The sequence below is a fragment of the Ahaetulla prasina genome, chromosome 17 (assembly GCF_028640845.1).
Source record: "Ahaetulla prasina isolate Xishuangbanna chromosome 17, ASM2864084v1, whole genome shotgun sequence".
NCBI classification, from domain to species: Eukaryota; Metazoa; Chordata; class Lepidosauria; order Squamata; family Colubridae; genus Ahaetulla; species Ahaetulla prasina.
In genome coordinates, this window is record NC_080555.1 from 7,656,579 (window position 1) to 7,678,533 (window position 21,955).

Here is a 21,955-nt window from a genome sequence, read left to right on the forward strand (position 1 = left end):
GTGGTGACCAAAACCGGACGTGGTATTCCAAGTATATGCAGTATAAAGTGGCATTATCGCTTCTTGCGGTCATCTTGATGCTCTAGCCCAACCTCTGGGCTTCCAAGCCCAGGGACTCAAAGATCCAGAGGCCACAGATGGAGGCATCTGTGAATTGAGGAAGCATCGAATGAAGGAATGGAATGGAATGGAATGGAATGGAATAGAAAATATGGAACAGAATAGAATAGAATAGAATAGAATAGAACAGAATAGAAATAGGAATGGAATGGAATGGAATGGAATAAATAGAAATAGGAATAGAATGGAATGGAATGGAATGGAATGGAATGGAATAGAATAGAATAGAATAGAATAGAAATTGGAATGGAATGGAATGGAATAGGATAGAATAGAATAGAATAGAAATAGAATAGAATAGAAATAGGAATAGAATAGAATAGAAATTGGAATGGAATGGAATGGAATGGAATAGAATAGAATAGAATAGAATAGAATAGAATAGAATAGAATAGAATAGAATAGAATAGAATAGAATAGAATTAGGAATAGAATTAGGAATAGAATAGAATAGAATAGAAATAGGAATAGGAATAGGAATAGAATAGAATAGAAATAGGAATAGGAATAGGAATAGAAATGGAATGGAATGGAATAGAATAGAATAGAATAGAATAGGAATAGGAATAGGAATAGGAATAGAAATGGAATGGAATGGAATAGAATAGAATAGAAATAGGAATAGAATAGAATAGAAATAGGAATAGAAATGGAATGGAATGGAATAGAATAGAATAGAAATGGAATGGAATGGAAAGGAATAGAATAGAATAGAATAGAATAGAATAGAATAGAATAGAATAGAATAGAACAGAACAGGAATAGAATAGAAATGGAATAGAATAGAATAGAATAGAATAGAATAGAATAGAATAGAATAGAATAGAATAGAACAGAACAGGAATAGAATAGAAATGGAATGGAATGGAATGGAATAGAATAGAATAGAATAGAATAGAATAGAATAGAATAGAATAGAATAGAAAGTGGAATGGAGTGGGATGGGATGGGATAGACTAGACTAGAATTGAATAAATGGAATGGAATGGAATCTGGAAGGGACCTGGGAGGTCTTCTAGTCCAGTCCCGAGCTCAAGCAGGAGAATGTGCTATACTATTTCAGATGGGAGGGCAGCTTCCAAATTCCCTTTTTTGCAAGAAAGGAGAGTTAAGTACTCTTCCCAGCTGTTCCCGGGAAGGGGGGTTATTTTAGTGCATGTGCTCAAAAGCCTCATTGGGCTTATTATCAGGGGATGTCTTATTTTCGGGGAAACAGGATGGTATTAAGTACGGTCTATATTACTATTAGTATTAAGACTAGATAAAATAATAAATATGACTGTAAATTGTAATTGTTACTGTATAAAATATTTGCACAAAATATTTGTACCGGACGACACACCGTTTAATGGAAGGTGAATCAAAATAAAATAAAAAATGTTAAAAAAAAAAAAAGCCCAGAATATAGAAAAGTTAAAACTTTGGTACTTTTGGTGCTTTATTTGAAATTTCTTCCAGACTTGGGGATTTTTCTTCCAACCGCTTTCTGGCTTCTCTTCTCCTTTTTTGGGGGGGTTGCCATGGAGAAGCACGTTTAAAAACGCAAGAAAAACAAAACAAAACAAAACAAAACTTCAGGAAAATAAGTTTTCCATCCGGTATCACGATGAAGAAAAAAAAAAACGCACAACCTTCTCAGCAAAATCTTTCCATTTTTTTTTAAAAAAAATTTTTTTTGACCGAACAGGTATGAGGAAGAAGTTGCTTGTGGCGACAGGGTCTCCTTTCATTTCCAGGAAAAAGTTTGGGTTTTTGAAGGTGGGGGGCGCTGCCGAAGGCCCCCAGTCCCCACCACACGGGATTCGCTAAGCCTTCTGTATGGAATATTTGCCTTTTTGGAGTTGGGAAACGTAGATCTTGGTTTTGCTAGCGTCTTCCCGGCGCAGCCAAACTTCGCCGGTGCTGATAGCCGTGATCACAGCCCTGGGAATCAAGACACGATTGGGGGAAAGAAGAGAGAAACGAGACGGGGGGGGGGGAGAGCTCAGTTTAGAATTAATTAAGACCGCCAGAGATCCAGCTTCAGCACAATTCAGCATGTAGGGAGTCCTCAACTTACAACAAAGGAGCCCCAGATTTCTGTCACTAAGCGGAGACAGTCGTGACGGGAGCTCTACCCGCCTTTTACGACGCTGTCTGGTCGCAGTTGTTAAGGGAGTCGCTGCAGTTCGTTTCTTAAATGAACCGGGCCTTCCCCGTCGGCTTTCGCTGGTCAAGAAGGCCGCAAAAGGGGACCGCGTGACCCCCGGGAGACTGCAACCGTCATAAATGCGAGTCAATTCGCCCAAGCGGCTGAATTTAGATCGTGCAGCCATGGGGGATGTTGCAATGGTTGTTAAGGGTGAAAAACATAAGTCGTTTTTTTTCCCCAGTGCTGTTATAACTTCGAACGATGAACTATTGTAAGTTGAGGACAATCTGTAAGGGGAGATGGGAATGAAAAGAAGGGAGGGAGGGGGAGGGAGAGAGGGAGGGAGGACAGAAGGAAGGAAAAGATGGGAGTGAGAGGGAGGGAGGGAGAGAGGAAGGAAGGAAGGAAGGAAAGGAGATGGGAATGAAAGGGAGGGAGGAAGGAAGGAAGGAGAATGAAAGGAAGGAGGGGAGGAGGAGGAAGGAAGGAAGGAAGGAAGGAAGAAATTGGAATGAAAGGGAGGGAGGAGGAGAGAGGAGGAGGAGGGAGGAGGAAGGAAGGAAGGAAGGAAGAAAATTGGAATGAAAGGGAGGGAGGGAGGAAAGAAGGGAGGAGGAGGGAGGGAAAAAGGAAAAGGAGATGGGAATGAAAGGAAGAGAGGGAAGGAGGAAGGAAGGAAGGATATGAGAATGAAAGGGAGAGAGGGAGGGAGGGAGGAAATTGGAATGAAAGGGAGGGAGGGAGGAAGGAAGGAAGGTGGAAGGAGGGAGAAAGGAAAGGAGGAGATGGGAATGAAAGGAAGGAAGGAAGAAAGGAAGGAGATGGGAATGGAAGGAAGGAAGGAGAGGAGATGGGAATGAAAGGGAGGGAGGGAGGAAAGAAGGAAGGTGGAGGGAGGGAGAAAAGAAAGAAGGAGATGGGAATGAAAGGAAGGAAGGAAGGAGAGAAACATATGGCTGCCACCCACCCCCCTTGCAACTCACTGGACGGGGGTCTCGTCTCCCACTTGCAGGAAGATGCTCTCCCCTTTGACGTAGATCTCGCCCTCGTAATGCAGGTGGCCATCCTCGCAGTGGGCGGCGAAGAGAGGCGGAGAAGACAGCTTCTCAGCCTTTAGCGGGCCTGGAGGAAGAACAAGAGGAGGAAATGGGTGGGTGGGCTCAGGGCTGTTCGAGGTAGGAGAAGGGGCGTCATGGCCTGTCGGAATGGCCTTGGGAGTCAGGCGAATAGCCAAGGTGTTGAATAAGAGGCAGGTAAGTCCTTGGAACCAATTGCGGGGTGGGTGGGGGGACGGACGGACGGACAGATCTACAAAGGGACCCTCCCTAGTATCTTGGGCTGTAAAGGCGGGGGACGGGGGAGCAGGTGTAGAAATGCACTTTCAGATTTGCAAGATTCTGTTAAAATAATCTTACAATAAAGATTAGAAGTTAGATATAGAATTAGAGTGAATTAGAACTAGAAGTAGAATTGAAGCCCACCCATCTCAAATCATGCAGGCTGGGGAATTCTGGGAGTCGAGTCCACCCATCTTAAAGCATGCAGGCTGGGGAATTCTGGGAGTTGAAGTCCACCCATCTTAAAGCATGCAGGCTGGGGAATTCTGGGAGTTGAAGTCCACCCATTTTAAAGCATGCAGGCTGGGGAATTCTGGGAGTTGAAGTCTATCCATCTTAAAGCATGCAGGCTGGGGAATTCTGGGAGTCGAAGTCTACCCATCTTAAAGCATGCAGGCTGGGGAATTCTGGGAGTCGAAGTCTACCCATCTTAAAGCATGCAGGCTGGGGAATTCTGGGAGTCGAAGTCTACCCATCTTAAAGCATGCAGGCTGGGGAATTCTGGGAGTCGAAGTCTACCCATCTTAAAGCATGCAGGCTGGGAAATTCTGGGAGTCGAAGTCTACCCATCTTAAAGCATGCAGGCTGGGAAATTCTGGGAGTCGAAGTCTACCCATCTTAAAGCATGCAGGCTGGGGAATTCTGGGAGTCAAAGTCCACCCATCTTAAAGCATGCAGGCTGGGGAATTCTGGGAGTTGAAGTCTACCCATCTTAAAGCATGCAGGCTGGGGAATTCTGGGAGTCGAAGTCTACCCATCTTAAAGCATGCAGGCTGGGAAATTCTGGGAGTCGAAGTCTACCCATCTTAAAGCATGCAGGCTGGGGAATTCTGGGAGTTGAAGTCCACCCATCTTAAAGCATGCAGGCTGGGGAATTCTGGGAGTTGAAGTCCACCCATTTTAAAGCATGCTGGCTAGGGAATTCTGGGACTTGTAGTTCAGCATCAATTGGAGGCACCATTTCTCCTGCCCTGCTGCCTGAATATAGGTAGTTGGGTCCTGTTTGCCTTTGAACCAGTTCTTCAGGCATGGGGTACCAGTCCAAATTGTTAAAGAAATACCAGAGGGAGATCCCAATTTGCAAAAAAAAAAATCAAGTTACTTGCCTTCAAGCTTCCTTTTTGAGGGAGATACAGCAGCTTTTGCCTAGGGAAGGAGGAATAAGGCAACCATGAATGAAAAGTCCTGCCCCCCCCCCCCCCATGACCGTGACCTGCAGGCAGAGGAACAGGAGGAGCCTCTTCCTAATGCACGCATGAGAAGAGCTGCCAGAAGGCAAGAGCAAAGAGGACGACTCGGGAGTAGGGCCAAGAGATGATTGGCCCCTCCCGTAAGGCTTAAAAGACCAGCAACAGCGTTTGGGCTCTTTGCCGGAAAACAACACTGATAGCTTCGTCTTGCTGTATTTGTTTCTTATCGGCGTCTTCTGAACGTTTGCCAAAAAAGGCCTTTGGCAGTTTGCCTAATTGGACCAAGGTTTGCGATAGGACTGAGGAATTTGTGTTGGGAGGAATTTGTTTTAATTTAGTCGAACTACGCTGGGAATGAAGTCATTCTCAGCTGTTCGAATAAAGTTCGTTTGTTTCAAGGGCTGAGTTTCCTGCTACCTACTTGGGCCTGGGTCACAACAGTTATTCTCTCCATGCAGTACAACGGCATGGCTTTTATTTTTGAAAGCGACGGCTAATGCTTTTGTTTTCTTTCTCCCCCTCCCCACAATTTATGTATGTGCTTGTAACTTCACTGCCCTCTGTGGTTCGGGCCTCCACAAATGTCCCAGTTCCTCATACGGCCACTTAGGAAAAATGAATGGCCCACCCCAGGTCTAAAATCTCATCGCAGGGTTGCCCTCTGACCTTTTTGATAGCCGTCCAGTCTTCCATGATGTCGATATCGTGTAGCATGTAAACGATGTACGGGCGTGGGAAGGAGACGTTAAGGAGCAGTCGCAAAATCAGGCGCCGCTAAATCCCAACCAGCCAGTTCAGTTCGTTTTCTTTACCATTTATGTATTAGATGTTTTTTTTTTAATCTCGCCATTATTACTTTATAAGTAATTAAAGGGGCAAACGTATGTAATGCTACTTCCTCTTCCTATCTTCCCCGCTACGACAACCCTGTGAGGTGGGTTGGGCTGAGAGAGAAGGACTGGCTCAAAGTCACCCAGCTGACTTTTTAGGCCTCGGGCAGGACTAGAACTCACAATCTCCCGGTGAATGGCCCAAAGTCACCCAGTTGGTTTCCATACATAAGGTGGGACTAGAATTCACTGTCTCCTGGTGGTTGGCCCAAAGTCACCCGTCTGGCTTTCTGTTTAAGGTGGGACTAGAACTCCCAGAATCTTGGTTTCATGCTTAAGGAGGGACTAGAACTCCCAGACGCCTGGTGATTGGCCCAAAGCCACCCATCTGGCTTTCTGTTTAAGGCGGGACTAGAACTCCCAGAATCTTGATGATTGGCTCAAAGTCACCCAGCCGGCTCTCATGTCTATGGTGGGACTAGAACTCCCAGTCTCCTGGTGATTGGCCCAAAGTCACCCATCTGGCTTTCATGCTTAAGGAAGGACTAGAACTCCCAGACGCCTGGTGATTGGCCCAAAGTCACCCATCTGGCTTTCTGTTTAAGGCGGGACTAGAACTCCCAGAATCTTGGTGATTGGCCCAAAGTCACCCATTTGGCTTTCATGCTTTAAGGCGGGACTAGAACTCCCAGTCTCCTGGTGATTGGCCCAAAGACACCCATCTGGCTTTCTGTTTAAGGAGAGACTAGAACTCACCGTCTCCTGGTGATTGGCCCAAAATCACCCATCTAGCTTTCATGCTTTAAGGAGGGACCAGAACTCCCAGACTCCTGGCGATTGGCCCAAAGTCACTCAGCCAGCTTTCACGCTTAAGGCAAGACTAGAACTCTCCGACTCCTAGTTTTTTTAAGCCAGCACCTTAACCACTACAGCAAGCTCTCGTTTTGCAGAAGGACCGACCAACACAGCCTCGCCTCTCCAAATCATTAAAATCAACGTCGCATTCCGGAAGGAAAAGTGCACAAAAAAGGATATCGGACACCAGCAGCGGTTTCTTCCTCTTGCTGGACCAGAGGGAATCCCAGTCCTTGGAGCTGTGCTTGGGTCGAAGTTTGCCATCCCACCACTCTGAGAGCGAAAGAGAGAGAGAGAGAGAGAGAGAAAGAGAGGGAGGGGGAGAGAGAGAGAGAGGGAGGGGGGGGGAGAGAGAGAGAGAGAGAGAGAGAGAGAGAGAGAGAGAGAGAGAGAACAAAATTTGTTAGTCTGGGCAGAAGGGCGAGTCAGTGCTATCAGCTTTAAGCCATCTGCATAGAAAGCGGCTGGCTGGGGAATTCTGGGAGTTGAAGTACACAAGTCTTAAAAGTTGTTGTGGCCCGCCAGCTGTCAGAAGAGCTGGCGGCGAGCTCGGACGATGAGGAGGTTGGGGAGGAACTTGGGCCAGTTCTGGAATCTGGGGAAGGCTCTGATGGATGCTCTGCGTCGGACCGCAGAGATAAGACCCAGGGCCGTCTTGACATTTCCCAGCCACCGGAGAGGCAGCTGCCTATGGAGGCCGAGATGAGTGAGGAGGAAGAACAGCTGCGGCCTGTTCCAAATGCGCGTATGCGCCGAGCAGTCCGGAGAGGAGAACAAGGGAGGACAAGGAGTCGACTCGGGAAGCAAGGCACACGTGGATGCCAAACGGCCCCTCCCTGGCTGGGGAATACATAGAAGGAAAGGCGGGGGTGGGTGGTCGTAGGAGTCAACCGTTCGTATTTCTGAAGATTTTGCTCATCGCGTTTCGTGTTGTGACTCAGGCCCGAGTAGGTATTAGGAAACTCAGTCCATGAAAAAAAAAAAAAACTTTATTCGAACAGCTGAGAATTACTTCATTCCCAACGTAGTTCAACTAAATTAAAGCAAATTCCTCCCAGCACAAATTCCTCAGTCCTGTCGCAAACCTTGGTCCCATTAGACAAACTGCCAAAGGCCTTTCTTGGAAAACGTTCAGAAGTCACAAAAATAAATGCAAGACGTAGACGAAGCAGAAGACGCAGCTACCAATGTTGTTTTCCGGCAAAGCCGAAACGCCGTTGCTGGTCTGTTTTAAGCCTTATGGGAGGGGCCAATCATCTCTTGGCCTTACTCCCGAGTCGTCCTCTCTGCTTGAGCTGCTCTGGCCTTCTGGCAGCTCTTCTCATGCATCCATTAGGAACAGGCTCCTCCTATTCCTCTGCCTCACTACTATCAGTCTCTGGAATCTGCACCTCACTCCCCGATGGCCCTGGCCTCAACCTCATCGCTGTCCGACTCCGTTGCCAGCTAAGGCTGGGTCAGAACCGAAGTGTGCCAAGGTCGGATACTCTCGCCTTTCGATCTATGGCAGTGAGGGGCGCCCATCATTCCCAAGGCAGGTTCACTTGGCAACATGGGGCTTGTAGTCCAAGACAGCTAAAGAACACTTGGGTCTTTTTCTGGCAGGCATCAGCTTCTCAGCCTTGGGAGAGACGCAGAAGGATCTTTCCCGCCCCCTGCCCCCCAACAACCCATGGGAGACTCCACCCTTGAACTGGAGGCTCCGAGATCGAATTCTGATCCATTTTGGCTTCCAGGGACTTCCGGGTTCCAGCCGGGCAGGGTGGAAAGTGGGGGTCGGGAAGGAGAACTCACCAGAAGTGAGGCCCACACTGTGGCGGTCATCCTCCAACCGCTGGATACGCTCCAGCAGGCGTTCCTCAAGGCTGTCGAACAGCAGCACTTTCTCGCTCTTGAGACGGACAAAGCAGAAAATATTTTGATATCCTTTTTTCTTTCCTCGTGGCCAATCCGCACCCAACCCCCAAAAAAATAAAAAATAGGCCTCTAGGACGGATCCTATAACCGGCGAAACCTCGAAACCAACTTTTACGGACCTCTGTCATAAGGACTAGGAACCTTGGTGGCTTTGGAGCTTTTGCTCGCCGACTCACACACTTTCCAATCAATGGCAGGCAGGGGTGAAGAACGACCACCGTCGCCGTTCAAGTACAGGCGGGTTAAAAGAGTCGGGACAATGGGGGTCGGGCCTGGGTTCGAACCCCCGACTTGCACCCCATTTGCTCACCGGCTGAAGCGGAGACTCTTCCCTACGTCTTAAGCTAACTTTACCTCACAAGGTTGTTGCGCTGAGGACGGAAGGGAAGGTTAAATCTGGAGCTCTTGCCTCACAATCAGGAGGTTGTGAGTTTGATCCTAGATAGAGGCAGATGTAGGGTCTCCTGCTTGGGCGGGGGTGGGGGGGGTTTGGACTAGATGACCTGCAAGGTCCCTTCCAACTCTGTTCGCTTGGCTTCCTTAGAAGAAAGCCAGCTGATGAACTCCAAGAAGGCAAAAGGACCCCGTTGGCTATGGAGGGAATTATTCCTGAAAAAACTGCACTGGCTACCATGGGATTTAAGATTGGTGTGGGCAGGACGGTTTCTATTTTGCTCTCACAACAACCCTGTGAAATAGACAGGGGAGGGGAGGGAAAAGATGGGAGGGTAGGGGAGGGGAGAAGAGAGGGAAAAGAGAGAAAGAGACAAAGGAAGGAAGAGAGAGAGAGAGAATGGAAGAAGGAGTGGGGAGGAGAGGAGAGGGAAAACAAAGGACAATGGGAGACAGAGAGAGAGAGAAAGAAAGAAAGAAAGAGAGAGAGAATGGAAGAAGGGGAAGGGAGGGGAGAAGAGAAGAAAGAAAGAGACAAAGGAAGAAAGAGATAAAGGGAGGGAGGAGAGAAGAGAGGAAGAGACAATGGAAGAAAGAGAGAGAATGGAAGAAGGAGAGGAGTGGAGAGGGAAAACAAAAAGACAAACGAAGAAAGAGAGAGAGAATGGAAGAAGGGGAAGGGAGGGGAGGAGAGGAGAGGGAAAACAAAGGACAATGGGAGAGAGAGAGAGAGAGAGAGAGAGAATGGAAGAAGGGGAAGGGAGGGGAGGAGAGAAGAGAGGAAGAGACAATGGAAGAAAGAGAGAGAATGGAAGAAGCAGTGGGGAGGAGAGGAGTGGAGAGGGAAAACAAAAAGACAAACGAAGAAAGAGAGAGAGAATGGAAGAAGGGGAAGGGAGGGGAGGAGAGGAAAAGAAAGAGACAAAGAGAGAGAGAATGGAAGAAGGGGGAGGGGAGGAGAGAAGAAAGAAAGAGACAAAGGAAGAAAGAAAGAGAGAGAGAAGGGAAGAAGGGGAAGGGAAGGGAGGAGAGGAGAGAAGAAAGACAGACAAAAGAAGAGAGAGAGAGAGAATGGAAGAAGGAGAGGGGAGGGGAGGAGAGGAGAGAGAAAACAGAAAGAAACAAAGGAAGAAATAGAGAGAGGGAGGGCGAGAAGAGGAGAAGCAAAGTCAATGGGGAAGCCAGATTCATTTAACGACCGTGTGACGAACTCAACGACGACAGCCATTCGCTTTAACCACAAGGTGGCACGAAAGGTCCTAAAACGGGGCAAAACTCATTTTAACGACCATCTCGCTCAGCGATGGAATTATTATTATTTTTTTGCGCTCAAGGACGGGTTGTAAGTTTGGGGGGTTACCTGTATCGTGGAACGGGCTACGTTAATCAACGCCTGCCTTTCTCCAGATTGGGGTGGGGGGTGGGGGAGAGGGGTAAGTGAAAAGATTAGGAGGAGGGGGGGGTCTTCTGACCTCCAGATGTTGCTGTGCTCCTTGAAGCTCACATCCATGTCGGTGTTTGATGACTTCCAGGCACAAACCTCGATAGACCCCTGGGAAGAGACAAAAGAAATGCAAATATTTGGAATCGGTGGAAAGTCAAAGAGGTTGTAATAAAAAAAAAATGCTTCTAAAGGGATTGGACAATCCCAGCTGAGCTGCCTGGTCGCCAGAACCTTTTATAAGCATTTCTTTCACGGCTGAAGAGGCTGTTTAAAAAAATGCTTTTAAACGGTTCAGACCGTTTAAGAGCCGCGCGATCATCAGAGGCTTTTGGGGTTTTTTTTTACTTTTAAAAGCATTTTTTCGGCCGAAGAAAAAATGTTTTTAAAAGTTAAAAAAAACGAACACCTCTGATGATCGTGTGCCTCAGCTGGGCATGGGGCGGGGGGGGGGGGGCTACTGATTCTCCAAACCACCCGCCGCCATCGCTACCGGATCAGGTGATCCGGTCCGAACCGGTAGCATTTCACCCCTGGAACGCGTCCTTTTAAATCCAAGGGCAAAGACGGAAGCGTCAAGAAATTTCAGTGCTCGTGTTCAGTTCATTCAAAAAGTTCTCCCCATCCTGGCAGTTCAAAGGTCAAAATCGCCCCCTGCCTCAAATGCCACCACCTCTCGCCCCGTACGGCTTGGGACTGTTCTGTCCTCCCTCGCCTCCGTCCGAGTGATGGCTTAATTAGCCGGCACTATCAGCTCTGGCAACAAAATAGCGAGTGTCTGTCAAGTGTCTCTGTTATCTCCCTCGACGCCGATGAGTCACCCAGGAAAAAACAGAATTTCAGCTCTTAGTTAAGCAGTTAATTTGCCTGCTACAAAGAGACATAGCAGCCCTTGCTGGTTTTCTATCCTGTGGGGTGTGGCTCCATGACTCAGCACTTCCTAGGCCTGCTCCACCCCTGCTTCTGTTGTTCCCGCCTCTCCTGTCTACGAAACCTAGGGTCCAGCCAGGCCTGACTGCCATCAGCTGGGTCTGAAGGCGTGGCCTGGGGGGGGAAGAGTCAGGGGACGGAGGCCTCGTTATCTCCTCCACCTGGCCTGCCTCTGGCTCCTGGAGCTGAGCCAGGGAAGTCGGTGCTCCCGAGGTAAGTCCTGATGGCCTTTCCCCCTCACTTTCTGGCAGGAGGCCCGGCTCGGGGGGGCGGGGGGGCGCAGACACAACAAGGACCCACAAAGTTTTACCGGCCACTTCAATCTGGATCTGCATGTGATTCTGCAAAACGGCCAGGGGGTCGAGGTATTCTGTGGCTTTTCCCGATATCACATCTTCCAATTTTGCTTTCACCTGATTCAGACGTTCCTTAAACAGCCTGGGGGGCGGGGAGGAGGAGGAGAGGGAGGGAAATAACAACACCCAGTCAATTCCCCAGGAGAAAAAAACAACAACACCCCAAAGTCTGGAGTTTTAAAAAAAAAACAAAAAAAACCAGACACAAGAGAAAACAGAAGGAGATATATATAACTTTCCGACCTTCGAACCTTTCGCCGCGAGCTTAAGACACACCTATTTATTTGCGCAGGACTGGACTAGAATTTTAAATTTCAATTTGGTTTTAATGGGGTTTTATTATTTTTATTGCAATTTTTAACATTCGGCCTTATTTAATAAGTTTTTTTAAATTGGTGTTTTATTCTGTATTTATAGGCATGTTTTTTTTATTAGGCTGTAAACCGCCCTGAGTCCTCTGGGAGATAGGGCGGTATATAAATGTGATTAAATAAATAAAATAAATAAATAATAAATAAATAAAACCTACTTTTCTTTGATTTCGGAAAACTGCTTCTCCAGATCTAGCATTTCATCCACGCATTCGGCCCGGCGCCGTTCGTAATCGTCGTCGTTCATCTCTACGGGGTGGCAAAATGGACAATTTTGATTCGATTCAAAAGCCAACCCCACCAAATCCTTGGATAAAAATGGGGTTTCTTTCAGAGCTTCTGAATTGCGGAGCGTCTGTTTTTTTGTTTTTTTGGGTGGGGGGGGGGATCCTTGGTGCTCTCTGAGCTGGCTTTGTTTTCTCGTCAAGACGTTTCGCGACCCGACTAGGTAACATCATCAGCGCCAGAAGGGAATGGGGATTGTGGAATGGAGGAGGAGGAGGAAGAGGAAGAGGAAGGGGGAGGAAGAAAAGGGAGAGGGGGGAGGAAAAGAGGAGGAGGAAGAGGGCAACTCTGAGGTCTTTGATGCTCTCTGATTTTGCTTGTTCTCCTGCAGGCGTTTTATGACCCAACTAGGTAACATCATCAGTGCTAGAAGGGAATGTGGATTGTGGAGGAGAAGGAGGAGGAGGAGGAGGAGGAGGACAGTCTGTTATTAACACAGCTGCTTGCAATTACTGCAGGTTCAAGTCCCACCAGGCCCAAGGTTGACTCAGCCTTCCATCCTTTACAAGGTAGGTAAAATGAGGACCCAGATTGTTGGGGGGGGCAATAAAAGTTGACTTTGTATATAATGTACAAATGGATGAAGACTATTGCTTGACATAGTGTAAGCCGCCCTGAGTCTTCGGAGAAGGGCGGGATATAAATGCAAATAAAAAAAATTAAATTTTTTTAAAAAAAAGCAAGCTCAGAGAGCACCAAGAAGCCTGTAGTGCAATCCTGAGCTACAAATATTCTCGTTTATTGGACTGTTTTATAAGATGGGTGGACTTCAACTCCCAGAATCCCCCAGCCAGCATGCTTTAAGAATGGGTGGGCTTTAACTCACCCATCTTAAAAGATCCCCATCTGGGGGATTTTAAACCCCCAGCCAGCATGCCTTAAGAGGGGTGGGCTTCAACTCCCAGAATCCCCCAGCCAGCATCAGGTTGAGAAACAATGCATTATACATTGGCTTGGATTATTTGGGTTTTTAGTTCTGTATAGTTCCGCATGGTTGGCTGGGGGCATTCTGGGAGTTTATTTATTTATTTTATTTATTAAATTTTTATACCGCCCTTCTCCCGAAGGACTCAGGGCGGTTTACAGCCATAATAAAAACAACAGCAAAATACACATAAAAACATGATTAAAAAACTTATTATACAAATGGCCGAATTAAAACAATTAAAAATAAAACCCCAATTTATAAAATATTAAAACGTTAAAACTAATTAAAATCCTATTAAAATCCTATGCCAGTGCCAGAGTTGAAGTCCACAGATCTTAAAACTGGCAAAGGTTGGGAACTCCAGCTGTAGAGTTAATGAAGTTTCACTTAAAGATTCTGGGCTACCTTTTAAGTAGCACAAACCTTAGTTTCCCCTCCTGACGTTTACCTGAACTCTCCTCTTCGGATTCCGACTGGCTGGCGCTCCGTTCGTCGTCGCTCTCTTCCTCGCCGTTCATTTCCGTGGCCGAATCGCCTTCCCCTTCCATCTCCTTCGGCAGAGGCTGAACTGGCATGGCGACAATGACCGATGTCAAAGATGGCCAACCTGAATAGAATAGAATAGAATTCTTTATCGGCCAAGTGTGATTGGACACACAAGGAATTTGTCTTGGTGCATATGCTCCCAGTGTACATAAAAGAAAAGATACGTTCATCAAGAATCAGAGAAGAGAAGAGAAGAGAAGAGAAGAGAAGAGAAGAGAAGAGAAGAGAAGAGAAGAGAAGAGAAGAAGGAAGGAAGGAAGGAAGGAAGGAAGGAAGGAAGGAAGGAAGAAAAAGAGGAAGGAAGGAGAGGTGGAGGAAGGAAAAGAAGAGAGTAGAATAGAACAGAATAGATTTTTTTATTGGCCGGGTGTGATTGGACACACAAGGAATCTGTCTTGGTGCATATGCTCTTGGAGTACATAAAAGAAAAGATACGTTCATCAAGAATCAGAGAAGAGAAGAGAAGAGGGAAGGAAGGAAGGAAGGAAGGAAGGAAGGAAGGAAGGAAGGAAGGAAGGAAGGAAGGAAGGAAGAAAAAGAGAAAGAGGAAGGAAGGAGAGGTGGAGGACGGAAAAGAAGAGAGTAGAATAGAATAGAATAGATTTTTTTATTGGCCGGGTGTGATTGGACACACAAGGAACTTGTCTTGGTGCATATGCTCTCAGTGTACATAAAAGAAAAGATACGTTCATCAAAGTACAACACTTACAACACTTAATGATAGTCAGAGGGTACAAATAAGCAATCAGGAAACAACATCAATATAAATTGTAAGGATACAAGCAACAAAGTTACAGTCATACAGTCATAAGTGGAAGGAGACGGGTGATGGGAACAATGAGAAGATTAATAGTAGTGCAGACTTAGTGAATAGTTTGACAGTGTTGAGGGAATTATTTGTTTAGCAGAGTGATGGCATTCGGGAAAAAATTGTTCTTGTGTCTAGTTGTTCTGGTGTGCAGTGCTCTGTAGCGTCGTTTTGAGGGTAGGAGTTGAAACAGTTTATGTCCAGGATGTGAGGGATCTGTAGATATTTTCACAGCCCTCTTCTTGACTCGTGCAGTATAACAGGTCCTGAATGGAAGGCAGGTTGGTAGCCATTGTTTTTTCTGCAGTTCTAATGATCCTCTGAAGTCTGTGTCTGTCTTGTTGGGTTGCAGAACCGAACCAGACAGCTATGGAGGTGCAGATGACAGACTCAGTAATTCCTCTGTAGAACTGGAAGAACAACTGGATCAGCAGAAGGGAAGATGGACAGAAAAAGACCCAACTCGTAAGAGCGAACAAAGCCGGGATACTAATTTTGAAACCCAGGTAGTCCTCGACTTACGACCACAACCAAAGTCCAGAATTGATGTCGCTAAGGGAGAACTCTGTTAAGTAAGTTTTGCCCCATTTGACGACTGTCCTTGTCATGTTCGTTCAGTGAATCACTGCAGCTGTCCAATGAGGAACACCGTTGTTAAGTGAATCAGGCTTCCCCCATTGACTTCCCATTGTCAGGAGGTCACGATCCCCGGGACACCGCGACCGTCATAAATGTGAGTCGGTTGCCAAGCATCCGAATGTAAATCACGCGACCCACAGGGGACGCTGGCAACAGTTTTAAGTATGGAAAATGGCCACTGTTTTCAGTATCGTTGTAACTTCTAATAGTCACTAAGTTAACTTGTAAATGGAAGACTACTTATAATTTCCGACTCATTTAACAAGTAGGTCGAGAAAGGTATTAAGTGAGGCAAAATTCACTTAACAAATGTCTCATTTTGGGCTCAAATGTGGTGATAAGTCTGCATGTACTTTACCCTGTTTCCCCTAAAATAAGACCTTCCTGGATAATAAGCCCAATTAGGCTTTTGAGCGCATGCGCAAAAATAAGTCCTCCCCGAAAATATTGAAACGCATGCGCAGCCGGTCCCCACCATTTCCTCTGGTTAGGGTTAGCGAGACAGAGCTGGAAATCAGGTAAGACGGCAAGAGGAGCCCCGTCTTGCTCCACGCGCCCCAAAATAATAAGACCTCCCCGAAAACAAGACCAAGCGCTTATTTCGGAGTTCAAAAAAACATAAGATAAGAGTCTTATTTTCGGGGAAACGGGTAATCTCTCAGCTGCACGCTGCAAAAGTTTTATTTTTTGCGAACTCAAAGACAATTCTGACAATCCAGCGGGCTAAAAAAAAAATGCACGTAGCACCAAAATAAACTGGGCGTCCAAAGCCGCAAACCGCGCACGCATTTGCTCGCTTCCGTGCAAAAGAACTCGACGCGAGTCTTCCTCCAGTTTGGTCAACAAAGGTTTGCTTTCCACTTTCGCTTCTGAGAATTTCACACAATTCTTTCCAAAAGCAGAGCGTGGTTGCTTTTGCACTCTTTTAGTTGTGCCGTTGGTGAAAAGAACGGCGTTTTCTTTTACTGTATCTGATTTTTTTCTACTTCCAGATTATCCCGTGAGTAACCTGCCAAGGGAGTCCGGCAGCCAGGTAAATAATGTGCAGGGATCCCATAACGGAGTCCAAAGTCTTCATTGCTAATTCAAGATAATTATTAAGTAGCTTTTGTCTCGTTTTACGACTTTTCTTGCCACCGTTGTCCAGCGAAGCACTAGAGCTGTTCAATTAGTAACCTGGTTGTTAAGTGAATCCGGTTTCCTCATTGGTTTTGCTTGTCGGAAGGTCGCAAAAGGGGATCACGTGCCCCCGGGACACCGCGATCGTCATAAATAGGAATCAATTGCCAATTTTGATCACGTGACCATGTTGCAACCGCCGTTAAGTGTGAAAAATGCTCATAATTCCCCTTTTCCTGGTGCTGTTGTAACTTCGAACCGTCACTAAACGAATGGTTGTTAAGTCAAGGCCTATCCGTAGTCATTCCACAACTGAGAATTTTCTAGAGCTCCCAATAAGGATGGTCATTTGAGGCTAATCAATCAATCGATCAGAATAAAGCTGGAAGGGACCTTGGAGGTCTTCTAGTCCAACCCCCCCTGCTCAAGCAAGAGACCCTATATACCATTTCAAGAAAAGGGCCTTTCTAAAGCTTACGCCTGGGCCGTGTCCCCAGTGTGGTACCCCATACATGCATGAGCTATTGTTGGAAGAAATATCCATCTGGGTTCAGTTCCAAGTGGGGACAAAGACACTGGAAACATGGAGGCTGCTTGGAAAGATGGTTTAATGGTGGTCAGGATCACATGGCTTGAGTTCCTGAACAGAAAAGGGCCCCGAGATCCTGTGTGCTCCCTGGTTTTATGATTTTTCTGAGCTTTGACCTTTCTGGGGCACAGGAAGAGTATCCTGATTGGTTGTCAGACTCCCAGGGGGTGGGGGTCTTAGCTAGCCTTGCTGGCTGTCTCTCAAGCTTGCTTGAGCCTTGCCATGTGGTGAGTTTCAGCTGTATTGTGTTGCAAATCATGGGGGGATTGAGTGAGCTTGGTTGAAGCCTTAATTGCCCATTGACAAAGGTGGGGAGAATGAGTGAGCTTAGCTGAGGCTTTTAATGGCCCATTGACAAAGGTGGGGGAGTCAGGAAGTTGCAGGAGCTCCTTTGTCTTTAAAATATGTTTCTCCATTTCTCATCCAGGAAGGTATAATATTCTGCTTTATAATATATTTCCTAGTATTTTTCGTTCTTCTAGGAGGGGGGTGGGTGCTAAATTCCTACAATCCCTACTTTTTTTTTTTTTCAAAACGTGAGTTTTGAAACATGCTCTTGGCAAAAATTAAAATTGATCAAATCAGTGGGTGCTTTTAATTTTCCTGATGCAAAGGAAGCCATTGATAGAGACAACAGAAAAAGATTCCTTCAGTGGCTCCCAAAAGCTTTCAACCATGAAGGTCTAGCAGCCAGGGAAAAGTTCTGGTAAGAATTTTACAGTATCCAATTTTCTATGCCAATTAATTTCAGCTGTTAGATATCACTTTCTGAGAGCTTCCAGTCAGGTCAAGCAAGCACATCCCAAAATTTTCACAGCCATGGTTTTCCTTTAAATTACAGGCTGCCCATTTCCAAGGGTTGGTTACTGAACCTGCCCTAGCTCTTACTTTAGTCTATCCAAGATTTTTTCCAGTCCAAATTGAGGTTAATCAGTGTGCAATCCAGGCTTTTCCTTTCTTAACAAAATAAATTACACAATGAACCCTGGGACTTCTACTCATGAGACCACCAGTGCAACATATCTTGCTTTACTGGGCAACTGGGGAGCATCATTTGTGAGTCATAGTCAGGGCTTGGGTTTTGGATATCACTTTTTCTGCTATCTCTTCAAGAGAGGAATTGCCTGAGGGGATGCCTCCCCATGGGATTAGCAGGGAGATCTGACTCCTTGGACTTTTAATGCCACAGAGCAAAAATCAACCTAGGGGTCTTGTGTGCAGGTAAGTGAAGGGAATAGACTAATTCTGAATGGTGTGTGTCTCTGTGTGTGCCTGTGTATGCAGCTACTTTTACAATTCAGGCAATACAAACAATACAAACATGCTGGACAAATTTCCCTACCATTAGACAGAAATCTCAGGTGTTCAGAACTTGCTGTGGTAGCCACTCAAATACAATCCTTACATGAGTACTTTAGACTGATTACAATGTAAATGAGACAAGACAGAAAACCTTACAATGAATTTCCACCCTTCCCCATAGTCTTTCCAGTTGTCTTCTGGGAATTGAAAAGAGTCTTTTAGTCTTTACTTATACATCTCAGGGTCCTTTCTTTCATATCTTTTGGGTGGCATGCTTGTTGGTCAGTCAGGTTTGGAAAGGTCTGCTCCAATCTGGTTGCTGTGATGACTTTCAGTGGGGGCTGGATTCAAACTCAATTCCTGGCTCCAACAAATGGAAGGTCTCCTCTGGAGGCAGCATCTGGAACCATGTGCTCTGCTTCCACAGTTGCAGAGTCATCTTTTCAGGGCTGAAAGACATTAGAACAGGATCTCCTCCCCACTTTTGTGGGTAATCTTCTCAGGAAAGGCATTGTAACAGGATTAAAGGGGGGGGTAGATATCTTGCAGGCAGAGTTTGAAAAGAAACAACACATCAATATTGCAGTTACTAAAAGGTAATGCAGTTTAAACAAAATGCAGTTTCAACAACTGATGAGAAAGAAAAAACTGGATTCACATGCTTCAGGAACAGGTAAAATAATTTAAACACACAGTAAATGCAAGACTGAATTTTTTTTTTTCTCTTGTAAGTGAACTTAAAACGTTTCCTCATAAACTTATCTTGTAAGTGAACTTAAAATGTTTCCTTATAAACTTGAGTTGTTACTTTAAGATAAAGAGGAGGAGAAAAAAGCAGAAATGAAAAGTTCTGTACCCTATTGTGGCCACACGAAAATAGGGCAAAGGCTTTCTTTCTTTTCTCTCTCTCTCTTTCCCTATTTTATTGCTTCAACCTTTTGTTTTGTTTTTCCCTAACAATTTAAAATTCTTGTCTCTAGAGATCAGATACATTTTACAGTTACAATTACTTCAAGGGCCCACAAAGACAGACATACACACATAAAAACAAGGAGGGCAGAGAGGAAAACAAAACTCTGAGATTTACACACACACTGATCATTCCGCCATAAATCTCAGTTAAATTAGGAAGGCACAAATCTTAACAGACAGACCACGTGGTTCCATAGAAGACAGAGAAAGAGACAAACAAACAAACAAACAAAACAAAAACCCAAACATTCCTATTTATATATTTCCCTTTTCTTTTAAGTACCTTTATTTAGCCAAATTTGTTTCCTATTCTCATCTTTATTACACAATTTCCTCAATTTCTTTTTCCGCATACGAGGTAAAACTGGCAGCCTCCGGGCACTCCAGGCCCCAGCAGGTTTTCAGGGATTTCCTCCACCCTCGAGCTACTGCTTCCCATGTTTCCCTCTCCGATGTGAGGTTTTATTTTCACTTTGGCTTAGCCGGTGGATCCTCCTACAGTTTTCAGAAAAAGTTCTGGGAAGGACTTGACTCCTTCTGTCAAGTATGGGCACCTTCCTGTTAAGGGAGCTTCCGGTTTGGATCAAAAAAGGTGATCCCAGAGGACCTACTGCCCTGCCAGTAGGTACGAGCACCTCTTCAACACTGCTTCCTGCTTCCTTTTTAGCATACCAGGCAGTACTGGCAGCCTCCGGGCATCCAGGGCCCCAAGCAGATCTCCTGCTTCCTTTTTTTTCTCCTTTTTCTCCTTTTTTACTCTATTAATTGCTTCATTCACACTTACTTTCCTCTCGCTCGGCTTCCGTTCCCAATAAACACAAAGTTCCACGTTTGGCTTCCCCCCCTTGCTTTCTCTATCCTACCGGTCACGGCTCGGTGGAGCTAGCAGTAGGCAGAGGTGCGGCTAGAGGTTGCTCAAAGAGGTGGAATCAGACTGTTTCCTCAGGTGGAATCCCACACACACACTTCTTCCTTCCCTAACAGAAGGTCCTGTGCTCTGGCAAAACCCCCATGCTCTCCAGACTTTTGGTCTTTCTGCGGTTAGGAAATGCACAGAGGATGCAAGATCCAGCTGTGATTGGGAAAAGGGCTCTCTCATTCACACACATGCAGGCATACACATATTTCCCATGCTTTTCCATGCTTAAAATTAAAATTTAGAGGTACTCACCTTCTTTCCAAGCAGTCTTTGAGCTCAACACTCAAAACCCCTTTAAAACCTAGTTCCAAATGGCCAAGGTCCAGGAAAACTTACCCACAGACTCAATGGGTCTGCTGCTAGCAAGGAAGGCTTACCTGGGCCAGGTCCATTGGTTAGGTTAGCTTGGAGTCCCATCTGTGGGTGCCAATTGTTGGAGGAAATATCCATCTGGGTTCAGTTCCAAGTGGGGACAAAGACACTGGAAACATGGAGGCTGCTTGGAAAGATGGTTTAATGGTGGTCAGGATCACATGGCTTGAGTTCCTGAACAGAAAAGGGCTGAGATCCTGTGTGCTCTCTGGTTTTATGCTTTTCTGAGCTTTGACCTTTCTGGGGCACAGGAAGAGTATCCTGATTGGTTGTCAGACTCCCAGGGGGTGGGGGTCTTAGCTAGCCTTGCTGGCTGTCTCTCAAGCTTGCTTGAGCCTTGCCATGTGGTGAGTTTCAGTTGTATTGTGTTGCAAATCATGGGGGGATTGAGTGAGCTTGGTTGAAGCCTTAATTGCCCATTGACAAAGGTGGGGAGAATGAGTGAGCTTAGCTGAGGCTTTTAATGGCCCATTGACAAAGGTGGGGGGGAGTCAGGAAGTTGCAGGGAGCTCCTTTGTCTTTAAAATATGTTTCTCCATTTCTCATCCAGGAAGGTATAATATTCTGCTTTTTAAAATATTTCCTAGAATATTTCATTCTTCTAGGAGGGGGGTGGGTGCTAAATTCCTACACTACAACTCCCATCATTCCCAGCCGGGCTGATGGGAATTGTAGTCTCACGTATTTGGAGAGACTCAATAGCCTCCCAGGCTTTCTGACTTGTTCAGGTCCTCACTGACCATCCTCTGCTCCCTTAAAAAAAAAAAAAACACCCTTTGCGCTTTTGTAATTTATTTTGACCAAATTGGTATTTTAAATTAGCTGGCTTTCCTGCTGCAAGTTTTTAAGCTACTCCCTTGATGCTTTTCAAACTGTCCTGCTTGGCTACTTTTTAAAATGAAATTTACCATTGCTGGGAACCGCTAAGAAAATCAGGTATAGGAAACACAAGATGCTATAAATGTTTATGAATAAAACATCAATATTGCACCCTCCATCCTTCTCCCCCCCCCCAATGCAATGGACTAAACCACGTTCCCCTATTAATATAATGGGGGAAGAGATTACCAATTTCTGGAAAGGGGGGGGGAATAAAAAAGGGAAAAAGTCAGAAATACGTTGAGGAACTTCCTCCCGCTACGATACGCCTTCAACGGGGAACGCAACGAGCAGAAGCCAATCCTACGTATATGCGCCTATGTACGTTCATACAAAAGCACAGGCATGCAAATGTGTAACCCCCCAACCCGGTGAGTGGTCTAATCCACAATCGCCCCGCCGCTCGCCCAAATGCATAAGATTGGAATGGGCGGGACCAACGAGCACCCAGAAAAAGGGGGGTGCTGGGAAAAGCGGATGGACCCCTTCATTACCTGGGGGTGGAGCCGCGCAAAGCGTAGACGCCGCTCGGGCTCCCTTCCGCAATCGGAAGTGGTCCTCGGTAGGCCCCGCCCACTGCTCTTAAACCAATCCGAGCGGCCGTTAATGCCGGCCGTTGGAGGAGGCTTACACGTCTATGATCCTAGAACCTTCCAGCCACCTCTCTGTGGTTTGTTTTTGTTTTTTTGGGGCTACACCGCATTGTGGGAATCCGGAAGCGGAAAG

At 46.0% G+C, this 21,955-nt stretch overlaps 1 protein-coding gene across 2 annotated transcripts; it reads right to left on the bottom strand.

The window, feature by feature from the left end:
• Positions 1 to 1,785: 1,785 nt before the first annotated feature.
• Positions 1,786 to 21,903, bottom strand: BRMS1 (BRMS1 transcriptional repressor and anoikis regulator). Of its 2 annotated transcripts, none has more exons than XM_058160640.1 (11): positions 21,724 to 21,903; positions 13,533 to 13,691; positions 12,030 to 12,120; positions 11,455 to 11,582; positions 10,246 to 10,325; positions 8,258 to 8,354; positions 6,644 to 6,736; positions 5,445 to 5,509; positions 4,695 to 4,734; positions 3,235 to 3,373; positions 1,786 to 2,043 (listed from the first exon to the last, which is right to left on the bottom strand). In XM_058160640.1, the coding sequence occupies exons 2-11, from the start codon at positions 13,657 to 13,659 to the stop codon at positions 1,926 to 1,928; spliced, it is 978 nt and encodes a 325-aa protein (XP_058016623.1). In that variant the 5' UTR covers positions 13,660 to 13,691; positions 21,724 to 21,903; the 3' UTR covers positions 1,786 to 1,925. The 2 variants fall into 2 exon arrangements, with proteins under 2 accessions (XP_058016623.1, XP_058016624.1); XM_058160641.1 differs by lacking the exon at positions 21,724 to 21,903 and adding an exon at positions 21,419 to 21,627.
• Positions 21,904 to 21,955: the final 52 nt, after the last annotated feature.

Coding starts and splice junctions, on each gene's coding strand:
- BRMS1 (XM_058160640.1), bottom strand. CDS start 13,659: ATGCCAGTTCAGCCTCTGCCGAAGGAGATGGAAGGGGAAGGCGATTCG. Junction 5,510..6,643: donor GAAACCGCTGCTGGTGTCCG/ATATCCTTTTTT, acceptor TCTCCTTCCCAC/GCCCGTACATCGTTTACATG. Junction 3,374..4,694: donor CTCAAAAAGGAAGCTTGAAG/GCAAGTAACTTG, acceptor TTCTTCCTCCAG/GCCCGCTAAAGGCTGAGAAG.